Below are 21,273 nucleotides of genomic sequence, written 5' to 3'. Positions count from 1 at the left end.
TGGGAGAACAAAGCATGTCTGCCAGAAAGAGGAGGGAGCCAGTGGGGCTCCTCAGCTAGTGGCTAAAAGCCCAGTATTAATTTGGAACTGTGTTCACACCAGTGTGTGAAGCTGTGAGTCAAGCACATTCCTCCATGCACTGGTCAAGGCAGCTCTCAGGGGTTGGTTAAGCAGGACAGAGCCCACCTCTCCAAAGTCTGTCTGAGCTGACACAGATTTGGGAGCAGAAATCTACTTGTTTATCCACTGTTTCTGTGGGCCCAGCAAACTCCGGAGAAGCAACAGAGGATGAGCTAGTGACAAAGAGAGACATTTCCTCCTGGCTGGCAGTGGTTATCTTGCACATATTGGTATTGAAGGAAAAGGCAGTGCCCCTTTCTTGGCTCTTTCATGGTTAAGGAAAACAACCGGACAGCACTTGTGATGGACAACATCAGCAAAATGGACTGGGCAGCTGGAGGTGAGGAATAGACTTCTCTGGAGCACCCTGTGTATGTCTGATGAACTCTCCCCGTTCTTCCCTTGGCTGCTTTGCTGTTAAGGATAGATGTGTCCTGTACAGTGAGGGTGGAAGGCAGGAGGAAGGAACAGCTCTCTGAGAACTTGATTTGCTCTTGCTCAACTTACCCAAAGATGTCTTACAACCCTTCTCTCATCAGCCCGAGTCCTAGAGATGATCCCGAGGGTGGCAGTTTCTTGGTGGAAACCAGTGGTGGGGGTGATGACAGCAATGTCCTGGGAGGGGACAGCCTGGTCACAGGGCCCCTGGGTGCAGTGCTGCTGGTCATGTGCCTCCCTGGGATGGTGGGGAACATCTACACAGTGGCAGTGGCCTCTGGCAGGGTGGCAGGCTGCTCAGCAGGCTCTTTGGGAGTCTACATGATCAACCTGGCCCTGGCTGGCCTCCTGTACCTCTCTACCATCCCCTTTGTGGTTTGCACCTACTCTGCCCACGACTGGTTGTTCAGGGATGTGGGTTGTAGGCTTTTGCTCAGCCTGGACCTCTTCACCATGCATGCGAGCATCTTCCTCCTGACCGCCATGAGCCTGGAGAGGTACTGGGTGGTGGCCAAGCCTCTGCGGGCCAGGCGGGCCAGCAACACTTACTGAAAACTGGCCAGTGCCATCATCTGGCTCCTCTCGTTCCTGCTCACAGCCCCCATGATGGTGATGACTCAGCTGTGGGAGGGGGACAGTCCCCACAAGCGCATCTGCGTCCCCACCTGGATGCCATCAGCTTTCTGGCTCTACCTGATGGTGCTGTTCACCACCAGCATCCTGGCACCAGGTGCAGTGCTGGGCATCGTCTACACTCGCCTGGCCTGGGCATACCAGTCCTTGGCCCAGGGCCTGGGGCAGCCGGCAGCCGGCCAGGCCCCTGCACGGCACGTCCTCTTCAGGATCTCTGTCATCATGGTGGCCTACTGGGCCTGTTTCCTCCCCTTCTGGGCCTGGCAGCTGGCCAGGCTGTATCAGGGAGAGGGACTGGGCATCAGCCCCACTGCCCAGGCCTACCTTAATTTTGGTGTCACCTGCCTGGCCTATGGCAACAGCTGTGTCAACCCCTTCCTCTACACCTTGCTTGCCAACAGCTACTGCCAGTGCCGTGGCCACGCTGGGATGGGCATGGTGCCTGCAGCACTCTCTCAGCAAGCTGTGGGAAGCCACAGCCTCCCCCTGGCTTTTAGGGAGTTGTTGGGGTCTGTGAGGGAAAGCGAGGGGTGAGCAGGCTGGGAATATCTGACCTTTGGCTGGGGTCATGTTGAGAAATAAAAGTGTGCCACCTTCCATGCCAGCATGCAGTGTCTTCCATCAATGTTGTTGCAGTGCTTTCCCCTTTGCATGGCTGCTCATCCTGCTCAGCTGCTCAGCTGGCCAAGGAGAGTACTTGTCTTAGGGATCCTGACTCCATCCTTAGATCCTTCAGCCCTCACACACCTTGCACAAGGCTGGGGAGTGGGTGGAAGGGAGCAGTCAGCTTCAATATGTCTAAATTATACATCTGGGGAACCTTTGCCACCCTTCATCTCCTTGCTAGCAACGGGCCAAGCCATAACAAAGTCAGGACAACAGTGAGTCATAGATTTCACAAGAACAGTGAGTCACTTCAAGAAACAGCCACGCTAGCAGGAGACCTCACTAAAATTCATAGTCCTGTGGTAAAGCTATCACTGAGCTTTCTTCAAGAAACTGTCACAAAAAAATCTTTGAAAAATCTAAAGAATGATTGCCAACTGCAATTAAGAGGCATTGCAAGATTCCCCTATAGTACAGCCCAGGCAGTCCAATATATTTGCTCAGCTTTCAAGATCAGTCCAACAGAGGAAGCTACAAGGAGAGAATTCTCCTCTGTGTGCATCATGACTGTTCATGGTAGCCTCACCAGCACCATGGCCCTGCTGTTCTTGAGGGAAATACCCAATTCTCTGGCCTACCAAATGTACCCCAGCCTGCCAGACTGTGTCAACACCACTGTTTAAACTGAGGCAGGTCTCTTGCTTCAAGACTATCTAGCCTAGCATGACTCATTTCCATACTGCTGAACTCCTCCAGAAAGGATGGCTTCATCCTTATCACCCCATGGGAAGAGTCCCCAGGCTATCCTGTCCCCCTGCCACGCCTGTGCACAGGGTGGCTATGATAGATGTCATGTTTACAATTACAGATGTAGCTCTAAAAAGAGTGTGATGTGATCACCCAAAGCAGATGGGCTTTGGGCAACACAGGACTTCAAGAGACATCCAGCTGCAGAGCCTCAAGTTGCTTGTACACTCCAGATGTTCCTACCTTTCAGCTAAGCTCTCATTTCTCTTCCTCCTCAGACCCACAATTCCTAGCAGCCCAGCCTCTCTCTGCATGGGTACCTAGGACAGAACACCTGGCAGAGCCTCATGAATTATGAAATAAGAACGGCAAGTACAGCTGCTGTAGGGGAAAGTCCCTGTTTTTCAGCTGCTCTGCAACTGCTTAATGTGAGGAATTAGCCCAGCCTGGCCTGCAGGGAATCCTGTCGTACGTGAAATTGTTAGTGCTTTGTGTTGCTTGTGGCCAAGCTTTCATCCCAGACCGACCTGGTAACTGCTGTGCACTGTGGGTAGGGCAGATCCCACCTTTCCTATACCCACCAGGCACAGCATGCTCAACAGCAGTGCCAAGGCAGTATTAGACTGAGAGAGTCCCTGAGGCAGCTATGCAGTAACATCAAACATGCCTGACTGCCTCAGACTCCTCAGAGTCTAGCCTCAGTTCAGACTGGGAAGTGCCCAGGTTCATTTGTGCCAAGTACAATGGGAACAAAATCATAGTGCACACATCCTTAGCATCCCACAATCCAGCTGGACATTGCTGCCTCTCTCAGCTATGGATGGAACAGGCAAAGCACAAGGGGCAGAATAAAACCAGACACCTCCCCCATTACTGCTCTCGTGTGCCAAAGCACAACACTTTGTGCTCCTGCAGTTACTGGAAGGAAGGATTTGGATGAGGAACACTCTACATGCTCTGCTACACCCAGCAAGGCAGCTTTTCTACTGTCTCCTTAGAGCAGTAAGAGGTCCCAAGCAGACACAGGAGTAGGACCAGCCTCTACAAGAGGCTGCAGCCAAAACTAACACAGTTGAGGGATTTCTCCTCACTCCATGCCCCACTAGGCTCATGTAGCACAGCCACTCAATGCTATCTGATGTCAGCCATGGGTGCTTAGTTTAGGTAGGGATAGAGTAAATTTATTCAGGCAGTGTAAGGTGTGAGTTTAGACCTCAAGAGCTGGTGACCTCACTTAAGGGACGCTTTTACTCTCCCCCCAGTGACAATTAGTCCCAATACCTCTTCCTGCCACTCTCCTTGGACTTCTAACTTTCTGTCTTCCCAGGCTTTTAACCTTCATCCTCTTCTCCATCCATGACTTTCAAGCACCAAGGCTGGGACAATTGCATCCACTTATGGTACTCAAGCAAAACTGGCTACCTCTATCCACCCACTCCCAGCAAGGTGCCCAACCCATGAGGACTCACAATATTGAACAGATTAGATTTTGAGACTTAGTACACCAAAACTCTTATTTATTGATTGTTTTTTCTGTATCTTTGAGATGGAGGTGTCAGAAAAAGTTATTCCCAGCTGAGGGACTGGAGTGTGAAATCCCCCTGCGTATCAAAGTAGTCAAAGACAGAGAGATTAAGCCGGTTAGGGAATGTGAACTGGTGGCCTGGTAGGTGGACTGTTACATCATTTTGGTTGACACCAAAAGTGATCTGCAAGGCAAATGGAAAAGTTAGAGAAAGTTTCCTCAAGTCTCTCCCCTCTGCAGCATTGCTGTGCTACCCTCTGCTTCACAGGGTGAACAAGCTCAGTAGAATAACCTGTTCATTAACAGGAATAGTATTATTCTGGTCTCCCAAGAGATGCCCATACCGTGTTCTGTTCAACAGTAACATCTTTGAGCCAGATGGAGCTTGCACATTTGATCCCCACTCTCCATCAGTGCTCAGAGCTCTGAGTGGGGGCACTGGCCAAGCAGGAGAAGCCAGCCACCTCCTGTACAGACAGCCCTGGGACAGCCTTTGCAGCTGGGTGTACTGTGCCAAATACCCTCCCTTCACCAGAGCATGTAAGAGAGTATACATATAAATATATGCATGCCTCACCTCTACTGTGCCCCCTTTCTGGAAAGGAAAGACAGTCTCCCTGTGCTCTGCACCCCACTCTTCCACCTTCTTTGAGTTGCACACAATGGTGTTCACGTCACCATGAGCATCAAAACGGGGATTGAAGTGAAGTCCGAGGAAGGTAGCATCCTTGCCCAGATTCATCACAAAGCTGCAGAAAAAAAAAAAAGAAAAAGAAAAAGAAAAAAAAAAAAAAAAAAAGAAAATAAAGCAGACATTAATACAGCTAAATATATAAATATATATATATAATAAAATCAATATTAATGGTAGCATGTTTTTCATTACTGTGAGCATCCCTGGGTCTGTTTCTTCAAGCCCAGCTGAGAGTAGCCTAAGAGAAAGCCTTTGCTATATTACACAGCTTCCCTAAAAAGATGGTGCTGTGGCAGTAAGCACTTTTCTGGGGTGATAGGCTCCAGAGTGCCATCCTGGGGAGAGACACCTCTTGATTTCCTCAAAGCTTTTAGCAAGAAAATGGTTCAGTAGACAGTGTCCTGAACAGAGTTGTTATACACCCAAACCAACTCCCAACAAGTCAGATGCTTTCCACAGATTTCCTTTCAGTCTTGAACAGTTAGCTAGTGCTGCATCCTGCCTGACAGCCACTACCTTCTCCCCATCCTGCAGGCAGCTGAAATAACCATGTCATTAGCTATCCCAAATATCTGCAACAGCAGTGGGAGGAAGTTTCCTAGTCTAGTGTCCACCTTGCCTTCAGGCCTCTTACCCAGATGAGAAGAGGCATATTGTTTGGCAAGAGAAAGGCTGGGAGGCTTCACTCAGATAGTATGAAACTTCAAAGGCACTGGGAAGAGCTGGGACATGTTTCCTGGAACACTGCTAGTTCTGGTACAGCAGCTACAGGCTCCACCTTACCTGCAAAGGGCCCCCCCCAGCCGCAGACCTGCACAGGGGCTGGGGGTTGCTGCAGAGCCTTCACTGGGAAACCCAGCCACCCGGATCCCTGCACATTTAGGGGTACATTTCCACTTAAGCCCACTGCCTGCTCACTACCTTTCTTCCTTCTTTTCCCACCACCATGTGAGAGACAAATCCACTGGGGCACCATAAATGTCCCTACTCCTGGCCATCTTTGTGCAGGGGAGAGGATGTGGTGGAGCAAATGCTTTCAAACCAAATCTCAGTACAGACACAGCTTCCATTTCCCTTACCCTGCACTAGAGAGGATGTGGTCACTGCCATCGTGTGCAGCTGGAACTTCACATCTGCTTTGGCTTAGCCCCCTGGCAGTACTGTGTCTGCAATGTGCATTGGGGGATGACTCACTGGAAGCACTGCTGGTGTTAACCCCTTCTCTGCTACCCAAGGGACAGAGTCCTTTTGCCACCACCTTTTGCAGACGCCTCAGTGCACTGCCTTGGCCGTGCCTGGGCAGCACAGCACAACTCACCTCTTGGCATTTGGTGCAATTAACCCCTTGACAGTGAGGCGCTGGCCAGGCTTGAGACCCAAATTGGTGCACACTGGTCCCTGGGGAATGTGGAAGCAGAGATGTTAGCTCAGTACCTACTGGCTCACTTGTTCTGACTTGGCAGCTTTCCCTGCTGCCTTTGATGCTTTGCTTTGGACCCATGGAGAAACAGGGAAGCTCCCTTGACCTAGGGCATTGCAGCAAGGACATCCCAGAGAAGTTACCCCAATCAGATGGTACATTTGATTGGAGCTCAATTTCCTAATCTTTCTCCCACTGCTCTCATCAACATATCTGTATTTCACAGCAGTGAAGTGTAAGTACCTGCACCTACTCCAATCACACCCACCCCATCCTGAACACACCCATGTGCCTTGCAGGTCTCATGTCATCCCACACAAGTTTGTCTGGGATGGATGGCAGGGATGGAGACTCTACTCCCTTCTAGTTTGTGTTTGAACTGCAAGCCTTGCCCAGGTCCAAGGACTCAGACACCTTGCTTCCCATCTCCCAATGGCTTGAGCTTTTTTTATGTAGGTTCAGTATTTGCAAGAACATTCTTCTGCTCCACAAGAGACACCTGCCCCCCACCTTCTCTCTAGGAGGACCAAAGTATCCTGGCAAACCCATATGTACTAATTTTTCATCACAGGAGAGCTAAGACCTCAAGAATACTGATTTTTTTTCCTATTCCACCTTAAAAAATAAACTTGCTCTTGGGACCATCTCTGCTTAATCACCCTCTGCCTAATGAAAGGCAAATTAATCAAAGAAGTGCAATCTCTCTTCTAACACAAACAGCTCCCTAGCAGTCACAGAATGGTAAGGGCTGAAAGGCGTCTTGGAGATCAAGTCCAACTCCCCTGCTAAAGTAGGTTCACATAGAGCAGGTTGCAGAGTGTCATGTCCAGGTGACTTTTGAATACCTCCTGAGCAGCAGACTCCACAACCTCTCTGGGTAGTCTGTTCCAGTGCTCTGTCACCCCCACAGTGACAAAGATTTTCCTCATACTAGCTCCCTGTGTTTCAGTTTGTGCCTCTTGCCCCTTCTCCTGTTGCTGGGCGACTCTGTAAAGAGTCTGGCCCCATACTCTTGATATCTGCTCTTAAGATAAGCTCTCTAACCTCTTAAGGTATTTGAATGTAGTCCTTGACATTCAAAGAACACTTCTGTAAGGCACATTCCTTCCAAGAAAGAGAAGAATAACAGTTCAATGACTCATGGAAACTTCAGCCAGAAAGCAAGCAGGAAGGCTGCCCAGAGAAGATGTTCAGACAGCAATAAATGTTACTGCAGCAGCTTCTCCAGAGTAGAGTAAAACAGGTTACCCCAGCTTAGGACTCAACCCAGCAAGGATCCCCACGCATACTGCCTCAAAGGGATCCTACAGGAAAAAAGAACCACTGCTGCCAGAGCACAAAATAGCAGCCAGCCCTCTGTAGTGCATGCAGCAAGGATCGTCCCCCACCAGTAGCAGGCATCCAGCTCTAACAGTCCCTCTGATACTGGGGCTGACATGCAAGGTGGCACGAGCACCCTCACACCCAGCCAACACAGACACCACAATCCCACTTCCAGCCAAGGAGACCCATCTCTTTCTCTACTCACACAAGACATGGTGCTGCTCTGCAGGGTACTGCTCCTCTCCACTGAAATGCAAGGGGCCCAAGCAAGTAGCTCTTAGAGCCCCTCCCTTGCCTTTAAATAAATGGAGAGCTGAGTTGTCCCAGCCCTTCTCCACCTCATGCACCAATGTGGAAGGGTGACAGGGGTTGGTTTTGAGAGAAGGGAGGGTCTATTAGACAGAGCTGCCTCCTCCCACACTCACTCAGCCTCCTCTCCCGCTGAATGCAATCCTTCCAAGCAGGCTGTGGGCCACTCCAGGAGGAGATCCAGCTCCGTGTGGTCATGAATCCAATGGAAAATAGTTTTACAATGAATGTTTTATTATCCAAGGCTTTTATCCTACATGGAAAGTGGTCATATGGATCGAAACTTGGCGGGACGAGTCTGTGGTGAGGGTGGGGCTCTTCAAGTCTGGTTAAATCAGGAGTAGAAGAAATGTCCCTGAGCACACAATAGTGCCTCAAAAACTCTTTGCAGTCCAGATGAAATCCCAGTAACAGAGGACTGAAGCTGCATCCAGGGTCACCCAACTGTGCTCTGAATCCTTTCTGTCCCCAGAGACTGCTCAGCTGCTGACCCAGCCTTTACCACCCACTTTAGTATGTACGGGAATCAAAGGAGGGAAAAGAGCCCTTTTTCTACAGGACCCATAGGCACTCTCAAAACTGTGTAGTTCATCTTGGCTGCAGGACAGAGTAAGCCAGGAGGAAGCTGCCTTGGAAAGTTGGGAAGAAATTATCTGGGAAAGCGCCGTGCCTGGCTCTTGCTTCTACCCTGAACACATCTAGGGGCCTGAGGAAGAGGGGAATGGGGGCAAAATGCTTCTATCTCAATAAGCCATAGGATCTATATGTCTTTTATCTGCCTCTGTGTTCTCTTTGTGGCAATATGATTCACTGGGTGAAAAGATTCCTTTGGAAAAAATTACCCAATTACTACATGGCTCAACTGTAATTACATTGAAAGAGGAGGAAAAATTCAGGCAGTGTGCCAAGCCTGTGGCTTAGAGCTCTCCTTGCCTTGCATATTTGTCTCTAAATCACAAGACGCTCTGTGATTTCCTTAGGAGGCCCAGAACTGAAACTCTCTGAAACAATTTTTTCTTCCGTGACTGTGAGGCCCATCAGTTCCCCCCTGGCTGAGGATATGAGAGTCTCCAAGCCCTATTACCCCCTGTGATCCCTGAGGATGGCACTACTGAGTATTTCCAGTTGATGCCATCAATGCCAGCAGAGGTAGCAGGGAGACCCTCCTGCCTGCTGGGGAGGGCAGAAACAGGCTCCAGACTTCAGCCAGGTTGCTAATCACTCCATGACACAAGAGGGCTAGAATAAAGACCAGAGTGATCTTCTCTTCTCTGACATGCCTGCTCCCCCTTTCTCCTGGTCACTTGCCTCAGGGTTCTGCACTTGAGTCTGACCAAGGGATCGTGTGAGGCAGGACTAGAAGTGTTCCATATGAGGAGGAGAAAAAGTAAATAGAGTCAGTTTCCCTCTACTTGGGATGTGTGTGTTATTAAATCAATTCTTTTCAAATCCAAGATTTTGTGAAATTAAACTCCAGGCACCTCTTCAAGTACTTGAGCTGCTGCTGGAGCCATGGTCTAGGGGGCTGGACTTGTTGCCCGATCCCGAGAGAAAACACAAACCAACAGAGTGTCAGTTTATGCGGTGCTTTATTCAGGGCCCTGGGGACCTGAGGACTAGCGTCCCAAAGTCAGTGTCCCAAGTTGGTTACAAAAATGCTCATCTTTTATACCTTTGTTACAAGTCTTACTTCATCAGCCTACGTGCAGTTTCCTACATACTTCACTTCAAACATTCACATTCATCTTCCAGGTAACCTTTCTAACGGCTATAAATTTTGCACGCTTGCTTTAGCTAAAATAAAGGTTAATTTTCTAAGCTTAACTCCCACCATAGAAAACATTTTATTGGTAACCATGTAATCATATTTCACAAGTAATTTGTATACCTATATGTACTACATGCTCTACTAAGTCCTTTAAACTTCTTGTTCCTTGCATCAGCAGATTCTCAGGCCTCATTTCTCAGGTTTGGTTCCCATGGGCCTGCAACAGGAACCAACTCCTTAGCCTAACTACTGCTAACGGAGGCCTTATGGCAACAGACTGGTAGGGACTGTTGGATGGGGAAGGGAAATGTGTAAATATTTGCTCTCTTGGAGATTGAGGTGGAAGGGCATTTAAAAGCTGTGGGATAGGTTCTGTGTTTTCTGCAGCATTTCTGGCATCTGAGCACCATGACTAAGGCTTAGGAGCCACCAGGTCTTTGAGTTAAGTCTGTCTAGGGACCTTCCTCCAAATGCTGCTGGGAAGATTAGAGACCAGCTTATGGCTAAGAGATGATAATGAAGAAGGGGCTACCATTCCAGAGAAGGTGCTGAAAGGGCTATTCATGTCAAGGAAATTCAGGTTTTGGGCTTGAGTCTATCTCCAGCAGCCTGTATTTGTCTGATAGAAGTCCAGGTGTCTCCCCTGGCTTTCATGAAACTTGAACTAAATGGCATTATCACAACTGGCTAATACTACAAGGCAAGGGGGCCATGGGGCTTCCAGTGCCTGCAAGCCATGGGACAATGTCACATCTGCCTTCCTACCTCTGGATTGGAGACATCATGATGAGATGACAAATTCTAAATGACAAACTAAAGCTCCAGCATCAGCTGGATGGCTGAACTGAGGGGAAGAAAGGTCCCTGCTCACCCTGGTGTCACACCAGGCAGGGATGGTGTCCCCAGGTGTACTGACACCTACTCCACCACATTGGAGACACAGAGGTGCTTGCCTGTGATTTTCAGGAGCAGTGTGGTGTAGGAAGAACCGCTGTGGGTTGAGAAGAGCAGAGCCAGGCTGGCTAGAGCTGGCAATCTTCACCGCCTGTCACCTCCTTCCTTATCAGTGTACAGTGGGCCAGCCAGGGGATGTACCAGCAGTTTAGCAGCCCATTTTATCTGCAATGCATGCAGATGGGGAAGACGAGAACAGATCACAACAGACTTCGGTGTCATGGGCTTGTGTGGGAACTCTACACAGTAACAGGGCTCTTCTCCTCCAGACTAGTCCTGCCTCTCCTCACCAGGAGAGCTCTCCTGCATAACATTTGAAACCCTAGGTTTGTTTTAGAGGGAGAGTGACTGATCTGCATTGTAACTTCGGGAGCAAAGGTCTTCTTTGCTCAGTCCAAAGGGAGTGAGTCAATATGATGCTCTTGCTTCAAACAGTGCTCTTGTCCATGCCAAACTCTTGGCCAGAGGGAGCCATGAGTGTGGAGAGAGGAGTAATGACCATGGGATGTGACTTCAGTAGTGCCTCACCTCTGGCTGTGAGAGGGAGACAGGTGGTGTTTGCATCTGCACCTGCTTTGTGCAAACTGGGGTTGTGTCCTGGACAGGATGGGGCCAGGAAAAGGGCATGTAGAAGAGCCAGCTGCCGTGACAGGGACAGACCAAATTCACAGACAACACAGATGTCCAAGCCCAGGCATCACAGCAAAGACCCCACCAAGCATTTACTATGCTGGGTGTAGGCACCCCACTCAGGTCTTGACTGTGGGCACCTCCAGTGTGGCCTGTGCTTCAGTCACCTGCCTCCAGGGAGAAACTTGCTAACCTCTCACTCATCTTGCACAATCTGCTCACTCGTCCTCGGAAAGTGTGAATTGTCCTTGTGAGCACTCCCAGACAGTCCTTGAACTTTTAATGCCTTTGGGCCCTGAACCCATCCCCTAGTGCTGGCTATGACCCAACATTCCCATACAAGGGGCCAGACATCTCTGTCTGTCCCTAGGGCTGCTCGTGGTGCTCATTGTAGCTCTTCTTGCAGGGCCTCAGCCTTTTTCTTACACTCTCCTTGACACTCTAAGAGCCCAGGCTGATCTCTCTATGCTGAGATGGCATGTTTTCTCAAGATCACAGCCTCCTTCATGGATATTCTCACACCTCCCAACCTCCGAGCTGTAATACACCTTAGGTTAAAGAGATTGCTAAAAGAGAGTTTCATCATTGCGAGTAGCTTTGATTTAGAGCATGCCTTCTGGTCTAGCTGATAGGCACTGGAATGCATCAGCATATCTGGACTGGTCCTGTGGTCTGAGAGCTGGAGTCCAGCTAGTGCAAGTTGTGGGGTTGTGTTGGAACACTGGACCAAGCTGAAAGGTGACTCTAAATAAAGTGGTTTGACAGCTGCAGAGGAGAAGCCCAGTCAGGCAAGTGTCTGAAGCAAAGGAGGGAAGATCTGCCCCAGATCTTCTTGTAAGGGGTGCAGCAACAGAAAGGGCATCCTGAGTGATGATCTAGGAGGAATGGAAAAGGGCCTGGCTCAAAAGCCTGTGGAGTGTGTGTCCAAAGCACAGTGCTCTTCAGTTGGCAAAAGCCTGTTTTGGCTGCAGTTACTCTTGTGGTGATTTGCAACACCTTTCCACTGGAGAGAGCCTTTGTACCTGTGCAGCCACTTCGTGTTATGTGGCCCGTGGTATTTTAAACTAAGAATTAGATGTGTTAAACTCTGATTTATTATCTTGTGGACACAGAGCCTCACATCAGGAATGAGCCACAGCAGGATCTCCCAAGCTGTGACTGCTGAAACATTTCCAACCACATCCAATTTCTTGGATTAGGAGCCATCTGTGAGGCTCCAACTCCTGCTGACTCCAGAATCTCTGCTTTCATTAAATCAGTATGCAAATATGTTCCCAAGGTGAAGATAATCCTGCAAATGTTATCAAAGGATATCTGGACAAGTGATTTATCTGGGTGAGCCTGATGTTACAGCTTGGGGACGCAGGTATGACTCCTTGTACTAATGATGCTGGGATGTGTTAGACGCACCTCTAAAGTGCATCCTGAGAGGTTCCCAAATCCATGCTCCTCACCTCCTGCCCTGAACATCTGTCTATTCACACTGGGCTCCATCTTGCCTTTGGGGTGCAAATCTGTGGTCCTTGCAGTGCTTGGTGGGGAAGAGAGTGCTCCTAGTCTGCCAGGAGGGTGGTATCCCCTGTGGCTGTGGGATGGACACAGCACCCTGGCCAGAAAGGCAGGGAGGGAGCTCTGTGCTGGGTCATGCCCACAGGCAACATGGATTAGCCTATGTCAGCCCATGGAGGTGGTTGGCCCAAGCTGTTCAAGTAGTCTTCTGGCATGTGAGATCAGTGAGGAGACACCCACTGATGAGGGTTAACTCCTCTGTCTGCTGGGGTGACAGGCAGCAGGACTCCTCGCCTCACCATGCTGGAAATACTGACAGCACAGCAAAAAAACTTTGATTACCTTGGACATGAAGGATCCTGACTGTGAGGCTGGAGTATGAACATTAGCAGATCTTTAATCCCAGCCAGGCAGTGACTGGTTGGGAAGGCTCCAGGCCATCTGCTCTTCAGTTTAAGGGCACTTGGCCCAGGGCAGCACAACAAAGGCGAGTCAAGGAACGCTTTAAGAAAGCCGTTCTTAGTTTTGACACAGAGAGGGTGCTCCCAATGACATAGCCTGGACCAGAGGGTTGCTGCATGTAAAGTATTTCCAAGAGCTATGAAGGCAGGTTAAGCAAGGCCTGGCAATTGCTGCTGAGCCAGAGGGGAACAGCAAACTGGGGAGAGCTGGATGGTGAATGGAGCAAGCCTTAAGTTCTGCTGTAGATAAAGTACAATTAGGGACCTCATACAACTCTGAATTTGAAGCTGATAATATTTTTCTTATTTAAAAAAAAAGTGGAAAATCAACTTCTGACCAGTGGCATGCATTTCCAATTGTCTTCAAATAAATCAAGTCAAAGAAATAGAAGGAAAGGTAAAGATAGAAATGAAAATGAGTTGGAGTGCAGCATGCATTGTTCAGGTTGTGCAGGCACAGAAGGCAAGGCTTCGAACCTAAGAAGAACCTATAAGAAATGACAAGTTTTGAAAGCAGAGCCGCAAGCTCAGCAACTGCTGACTATAGAGGGGAAAACATTGCCACCACTTGTCTGGATGTTGGCTAATGACTTCCAGAGGGCCTGCAACCTAAGCCCCACACCACTGCTGCAGGATTGAAAGGTATAATTGTGCTAAAATTTGATGCCAAGGATTATTCCTGTGCTGCTCATTAATGCTGGAAGTTCAAGGGCAAGGAAATGTAGCTCCATGCATGAGAGTCAGATGTTTTGTCACAGGTATGCTAGAACAGGAGAGCTGCTGGCTATTGCCTGACTGTGGGCACCAGCTCTGTGCTGCTGCAATACCCAATTGGTGCCCTTGAGGTGCCTTACCTGACATTTACTGAGCCTATTTCAAGCCTAGAAAAAACCTGCTGAGGCATATTCACTGTCTCATTTTTTGTCTTTTGTTAAAGTGACTTTTGAGATGCTCCAGGCAGAAGTTTATTTGCGGTACTTAATATGCAAATTGTAAGTGGATGCTGTGTTTGAACATGTTGCAGCAACCCAGATCCTGGTTTCAGGTCTTCCAACAAACAGTGCTCAGGAGAAGTATGTTCATGGAACACAGGCACGTCCTCCTCCAACACCCTTGAGACCGAAACTCAGCTGCATGCCATTTTTCAGCAAGCATTGTGTGTGAAAACCAGTGCGGAATGATAATCCCAAAGAAAAGGGTTGCCATGAACAGGCTTTGCTGCCAAGAATGACAAGAAGCCTGAAAACACCTGTTTGGTATTTTTTTTGTGTGTATGGGAAGTGGTACCTAGGGTGTGGACTGTAGTGTTAGGCTCCACACATGTCAGAAACAGCAGCAGAGATTCTCAGGAGGTAAGACTGGCAGGGAACCTGAGAAAATCAGGTTTTACTTCCTGAGATAGTCTGCTTGGGCCATCGCATCTACATTTGCAAATGCATTCATCTGCAGCCAGCCCATAAGCCAGTATTAGGGGCATATCTTGTGCTTGGAGAGCCTCCAAAGCACATGGGACCACAGGGCATTAGCACAGCTGAGCAGAAGCCAAGGCAGGCAAAAGACCAACTTGGCTTTTCCAAAGGGGAATGGGGCCCCACCAGACAGCAAGGGCTGGAGAAAACAATTGCATTGGGCTGACATGCAGCTGCCCTCCCTGGGAGTCCTGTGGGTGGTACAGCTCATCATTCCCTGATATGGATGCCTCATTCTGGCAGGGACAGAGCTGATGGAGGCTGGAACTGTCCTCCACAGCTCAACTGAGGATCCTGAATCCCCCAAAACACCCTTGGGAGTTTCAGTAACTTGTGCCATCCTTCACTTGGTGCCCCAAACATTCTGGTGGCAGTGAGCTCTGTTAGGCAGCTGCTGCCTGCCACCCTAGAGCCAGCTGGAACAATTATCCTGGTAAGCTGTCTGTTATCTGCCAGGATCAGCTGCTGAAATGGAAGGGTGTTTCAGCAGGGTTTGGCACCCTCATTTCCCTGAGGCTTACACTATTTTTGGGGAGAAAGTGCAGAGCACTTTCTGATGCTATCACAGTTTGGAGGCTGTGGAAAGCACTGGGATGTGTCATCCCCTGCCATGTTGCTGGTTCCCATTCCCTTGCAAGGGGACCCAGACACCCTTGAGGCTGGTGGGCACACACACATCACTGCTGTGGTGAGGCTGTGTTGCTCTTTTGGAAGTTTTTGCAAGTGGATCCTTCCAAAGAAGCCCTTTGCAGAGCTATCTCTACGCCTTCCATCAAGAACATCCACCCATCATCATGTCCCATGCAAGGGTCTGCTCTCTCTCACCTCAGGCTTCTCCAGCTTCCTTTGCACCCTGGGCAGAGAGTAGGTGCTGATGCAGCCCACCAACACCCAAGCTGGGCTTTGCCAGCCTGTGGCACCTGGGAAGAGCTGACCTTTGGTGGTCAGCCCAGTCCAGATGTCAGCTGTCCACATCTCATGCAAAAGATAGGATCCACACTGGGGATCTCCTTGGTTCCCTCCTACAGACTGTGAGCTGGGGCAGGTTCACAGCAGCAGCTGGTGGGTTGGTAATGCAGGTCATTTTGTCAGGAGCACGAGCTCACACACCCCCAGCACTGGCAGCACAGACATACTCTCCTCTTTTTTGGTGGGTGTTTTGTGGGTTGGTGTGGGGTTTTTTATTTTTTGTTTGTTTGTTTGTTTGTTTTGGTTTTGGTTTGGGGTCTTTTTTGTTTGTTTGTTTGCTTTGTTTTGGGGGGCTGTTTGTTTTGTTTTGTGGGAGTTTTTTGTGGGTTTTTTTTTGTTTGGTTGGTTTTTTGTTTTTTGTTTTGTTTTGTTAATAGAATATCGCTCTGCTAGGACCTTAAATTTCTCTACAACGGACAGGGACCTACTGGGGACAGGTTTTGGATTGACATGCGGTTCTGACCGCTCAGAAAACGGAACGCGACTTTAGGTAATACCCATATAAACTGAGACTGAGTTTATAGACCTTTCGGGTCTATAAACTCGGTTCGAGACCTTTCGAGACCTTCTCTTCCCCTCCTCCCCGCAACGTCTGGAGACCAGGTGACATCGTGAGCAGCTGGGCTGGGCCGTGGCGGGGATCGGGGCTGGCCGGGCAGGGCCGTGCCCCGGCTCCCTGGCTGCCAGCATCCCTGGCCGCCAGCATCCCTGGCCCGGGGAGAGGATGGGATCTCTCGCCCCCCACCCTACGCTGGGCCTCGAAGAGCAGCTGTGAGTGGCTCACGCCTTCAGGTCGAGGGGAATAAGAAAAGACACCCAGCAGCCCCCACCGGGGTGGCTTTGAAACCTTTGCGGCTGCCACGGCAGAGATCACCCAACCACCGCAGGCCTGGGCAAGCTTTAACTCTTTCCTGACACAGATTGAGACTTTCTTAAACTAACCCTTTTCAGAGATGAGAGAAAAGGCCAAATTGAAGACATGTTAAGGGACAATATGGAGATCTCAAAGTCAGTAAAGGAAGAGTAACTTTTAAGTTATAGAAATGACAGGTTGTCTTGGTTTTAAGCTGAAAATCTCCTATGGATTATGGTAACAGACTGTAATATGCTAGAATAATCTTTAAAATAGTGGACAATATAAATTGGGGACATGATTTGTGGATTTGAGCAAAGGTATCTGTGATGAACTGAGTGAATATTGAATTAGCAGCTGTGATTTTTGTGATCCCATGAGAGGTTGAACAAAGAGAGATAAGAAGCCCTCTACCAGTGAAGAAGTGAGAAGACATCTCTGTTCCCTGAGTTGAAAAAGACCTTTTGCCTTTGAAACTGCTCATTTTTAAAAGGTACCACCCCAATCCATGAGTCTATGGCCCACATGTAGTTATGTACTAAAGGCTACATGATATGGGAGGTTCCACAATTGCAGAATCTCCTGGGCAGGCTGCTTTTGTGTGAGTTGGAAGCCACAAGCAGACTGTATTCTCTTGTGGAAAGTTACCAAACAACAGGAGAGACTTCTCTCTCTCAAAGACTGAATGAAAGACAGTTTTATAAGTGGTACTGACCTGGAGTTCTGAGTTTTGCCTCTTTACATTGTTTGTAGAAAATGAACAGCTTGTGGTGGGAGAAAGGGTTGGTTTAAAAATTCATTTGTGTTTATTTTCTTTTCTAATTTTCTTCTCTTAGTGTATATTAATAAAATCTATCTTTTACTTTTAAGTTGAGGCTGGTTTTGCCCTTTTCTCCCAAAATCCTATCTTCTAGTTAGCAAACAAATTCAGCAAATGTAAAACCACCACATAAATGATGCCGTGACTGGGATAAGCAAACCAAAACCACAACACCTGTGTTCCTGGGCAGAAGCTCCTTGGGTTCCTCAGCCTTTGCCAAACAAAGATTGTGTCATTTTTCCAGAAGAAAGTCAAGGACCAGCTCATGTCCCAGTAGAACTGGGTGACATGTGAGAAGGGCAGGAAGCATGTTGATGCACTTAGTGCCAAAATTAACAACATGGCTTTGTTCTACAGGATTGTAGTCTTGCTCTTGTGATGGACAGGGAGGCCAAGCACTGACAAACTCCTGGCTTTTGCTGAAGGGGTAAATCTTGACATGCCAATCAACTGCCTGGACCTGTGCTTAGGTGGGGGCTTTTCTGTGGGACAGTTTTGGGGATTTTATGAAGCATATTTAGCCTGTGGGCTGCTGTTGGAGAGATGTTTTGGTAGAGAGTAGGATCATAGATTGAGCAAGGGGTTGATGAGATGTAATATCAGCTTCTGATTCACCTTGTCACAGCGGGAACCTGGGAGAAGAGAGATGGGTGTTCACTTGCAGCATCCACATGCCAGTGCTTTGGTGGCAAGTGCTGCTTGCATGAGCATAAAGCCTGCTCTTTTCACCCAGCATAGAAGGTAAGGGAGGGTCCATCAGCCAGCCAGGTATTTTGGGATATAACCTCCCTTCCCCATAGGCAGCTAGCCTGTAAGGCATGTCTGCACTGTTCAACCCACTGCAGGTTCATCAGATACACCATGAAGCCAAGGGCCACTGCACCATCTAAAAGTTTCCTTGTACAGGGTTGATTATCTTCAAAAACCATGGACATCTGAAAAGTACTGGCCTCCAAGCCCTCAGGCATTTGCTCCAGGAGCAGGCAACAGCTGGGATTCATTAGTTCCATTCCCACCAAAGCAAACAGGGGAAAACCAGGGAGGTTCTCCTGGTCTCTGCACTGGTTATATTTAGTCAGGCAGGTTTAATTTCTAATATAATCCACCTCCTCCCAAAACAGAGGGAAGATAGGAGATGAGAGTCGTCCCCAGGTCAAGCCCATGAAAAGGAGGTAACCTTATAGGGAAAGCTCTGTCTCTACAGATTCTGCTGTTGTGCAACCTTGCCCTGAGCGAGACAGGACATTTGCAGGACCTAGCCCTAAGCCAAGCTCTGGGCAAGGTGTCCCCCATACCAGGCAGGGTGAGCATCTTGGACTTGTTTCACTGGCTCTGCTGGGGGTAGAGAGAGATTACTCCTGGCAGGAGCAATCCAAGGGCCACTGCTGGATGCGGATGTTGGATTGGAGCACTGTGAACTTAGTGATGAGCAGCCCCAAAAGAAGGCAACTTCTTTAGAGCCCAGTTTTAGCACCCCATGAAGTGCCTGCCAGCCCAGGGGCACATGGAGAGGTCCAGAAATGGAGGCCAGCCCCATCCACCGCCTTCGTGAATGCCAAGCTGCTGTCTGTTCAGAATAAGAGCTGTCAGGGAGGGAAGTCTCCCTGGGCATGAGCCATGACTTTCTTGGAGAGAAACAAGCAGGGGGCAAAAGCCCCATCCCTCCCAAAATGCACCCCTTCTTAACAATAGTACTGTCAGCAAGGACTTGTGCTGTGTGACAGAGCTCCCCATGCCTCTCGGGGACTTATCTAACTCTTAACAAGATGCAGGGCGACATGCCATTCTGACAGTCCTTCCCTGGAAAACAAAGGCATTTGTCTCTCTTTGTGGTGTTCTGTTTATTTGGGAGAAAGGGAAGGAGAAACAGCAGAGAGCAGAACAGGGCCTTGCCCCACACAGTGCTTTATTCATTTCCCCTAGGATGCAAGCTCAGCTTTATGGGCAGGGGATGTTTTACCTGCTGAGCAAGTCCATGAGGACCTATACCCACCAGGAGGGATGAGTGGTGGAGGGAGAACAGTGGCTGGGAGAAGGACCCATCAGGTCTGGTGGGGCTGGGCTGCTGAGGGACAGGCCTAACGAGAAGATAGAACCTCTTCCCCAGCCATGAAGGTTTGGGTCTGAGGATGGTGGTAAAAAATACAATCAGCCTGTCAAAATCAGCCAAGGCACTCAGTCTTCCCTAGCTGGCAACCCAGCCGCTTGGCACAGGCTCCCACCCCACCTTCCCTGGGGCCTGGTCCCCTCTCAGAATGACCCAGCCAGTATCTGATTGGGTGCCACAGAAAAAACAGGGCTCTGTTTCCCCCTCTCCTCCTCCTCCTTCTGCAGTGCTGCGGCAGGATGACTGCCTGCCATGCTCAACACTCCCTGCTGGTGGGCAAGGATATCCATGAACTTGCTCGACAGGTAAAACCTTTCCACCCTGAGAAGTCTCTCCCTGCCTTTTATGACTGCTTACCTCTGAGCCAAGGATGCCTTTTTGGCAGCTCCAGGAGAGGGCTCGGCTGGGTGCGGAATGCTGTTTTTCTCTGGGATCTTATTACTTGCTTCATTTCTCAGGGTGTCTCAGTTGACCTTCCTTCAAGCTCACCATTGCTTCATCACTATCCACTCTTTTCCTTCCACCAGCCCTGCACAGACCCCACACAGGGCAGAGAAACCACAGGCAGCACCTGGTACTGTATGGAAATCTCTCTGGCAAAAACACCCTCTGCTAAGCCTTGCTACAAGCTCTGTATAGACTGAACCATTCAACATCCTTGTGATGTGTCTCATGGGCTGGGGAGGAGATGGGGTTCATGCAGGACCTCTGCTGCTGCTGCATTCCCATCTCCTCCTTAGCCCTGGCTCTGCTCAGAGCAGCCCTGACAGAGAAAACCCAATCCCCGCACATACATACCCATTCTTGGGGATCACAGGGTTGCTGAGGTATGGTCAGGTCAGCCTCAGAGATGATGGCTCAACCTCTTGAAAGCATGCAACGTGAGTAAAGAGCATGACTGACCAAAGCTGGTGTGCTGCTGCTGCCTGGAGACCACTCTCAAGAAATGACCCTGGATGCTGACCAGCTCCTCTTCAAGTTGCCATTTCCCCTTCATAAAACTGGCTTTCCCACCGGAGAAAGGTTAGGCTCTGCCTAACATGGCTGCATCTTAGCTCACTTGAGAGACTGATGGTTTTACCTCTCAGAGTGAAATTGGCATTTCAACACCACCCTGGCTGCAAGTGGACCAGGTCCCTGTCCTCCTCTGTCTGCAACCAGCACAAGCACTGACAGGCCCCAGCTCTTCAGCAAGCCTTTGCCCAGCTGACAGGTTTCAGCTCTGCCTGAGGGAGTGCAATGAGCTCCCTCTCTGCATTGCACCAGGGTGCCAAGTCCAGCTTCTCTGCTAGCTGTGGGACTAGTGACCACAGCCCTGGCTCTCCCAGGGCTGGGATATGGGCATGCTGCGGTGGCAATATCAGTGTTGTGGCAGCTGCCCTGCTCTGGCTGTCTGTGGCCTTCTCCTGCTGAAACATCACCCCTTAAGGGCAAACCTGCCAGGCACCAGTGAATGAACTGGGATGAAGGTGAAGACTGCCATTACATCATCAAGTTTGCATTCGTGCAGCTTTCCAGCATTCTGCAACCACAGTACCAGGTGCTCCCCTTCCCTCTATGTGGCCAGCCCTGTGTAGCTGCAGAGGAGAAGGGGCACTGTTCTGTGCAATCTGGATGCTCACCCACTGGATCAATAACTGCCATCCATGGGAGTCTGGAAACGGGCCCTGCATTTGGGATTGCTGTACCCCTCAGAAGGGATTGCAGATGGCTATGGATGTTTCTCTCATCCTGCTCCTTTCATGGAGATTTAAGTACCTGAAACTGCTGCTCAGGGGCTTACAGCAGTGCCTGAACAGATTACATCCTTTTCCACTTTGACTTGGAAAGGCAAAACCAATGTGCTATGGTTCTGAAAAATAGAAGATGAGACTTTTGTAGTGATGCAGCTGATGGAGCAATGAGTAAAGCAGCAAGC

General features: G+C 49.4%; 1 protein-coding gene and 1 pseudogene across 2 annotated transcripts; one reads left to right on the top strand and one right to left on the bottom strand.

Moving 5' to 3' along the window:
* The first annotated feature begins 447 nt into the window (after positions 1 to 447).
* LOC310908881 (urotensin-2 receptor-like) lies at positions 448 to 1,725 on the top strand (annotated as a pseudogene). The gene has a single exon. The product of its transcript is annotated as a urotensin-2 receptor-like (transcript).
* Positions 1,726 to 4,026: 2,301 nt separating this feature from the next.
* On the bottom strand, positions 4,027 to 7,836 carry LGALS1 (galectin 1). Its single transcript, XM_083860296.1, has 4 exons — positions 7,712 to 7,836; positions 6,082 to 6,161; positions 4,647 to 4,818; positions 4,027 to 4,253 (listed from the first exon to the last, which is right to left on the bottom strand). Exons 1-4 carry the CDS (start codon positions 7,718 to 7,720, stop codon positions 4,110 to 4,112), a joined length of 405 nt encoding a protein of 134 aa, XP_083716422.1. The 5' UTR covers positions 7,721 to 7,836; the 3' UTR covers positions 4,027 to 4,109.
* Between the last annotated feature and the right edge of the window lie 13,437 nt (positions 7,837 to 21,273).

The sequence above is a fragment of the Zosterops lateralis genome, assembly GCF_965231275.1.
Source record: "Zosterops lateralis genome assembly, chromosome: 4".
NCBI lineage: Eukaryota > Metazoa > Chordata > Aves > Passeriformes > Zosteropidae > Zosterops > Zosterops lateralis.
This window is presented reverse-complemented; position numbering and strand designations above follow the sequence as displayed.

Coding starts and splice junctions, on each gene's coding strand:
- LGALS1 (XM_083860296.1), bottom strand. Junction 4,819..6,081: donor ATTGCACCAAATGCCAAGAG/GTGAGTTGTGCT, acceptor TTTTTTCTGCAG/CTTTGTGATGAATCTGGGCA. Junction 4,254..4,646: donor AGAAAGGGGGCACAGTAGAG/GTGAGGCATGCA, acceptor TTTGCCTTGCAG/ATCACTTTTGGTGTCAACCA.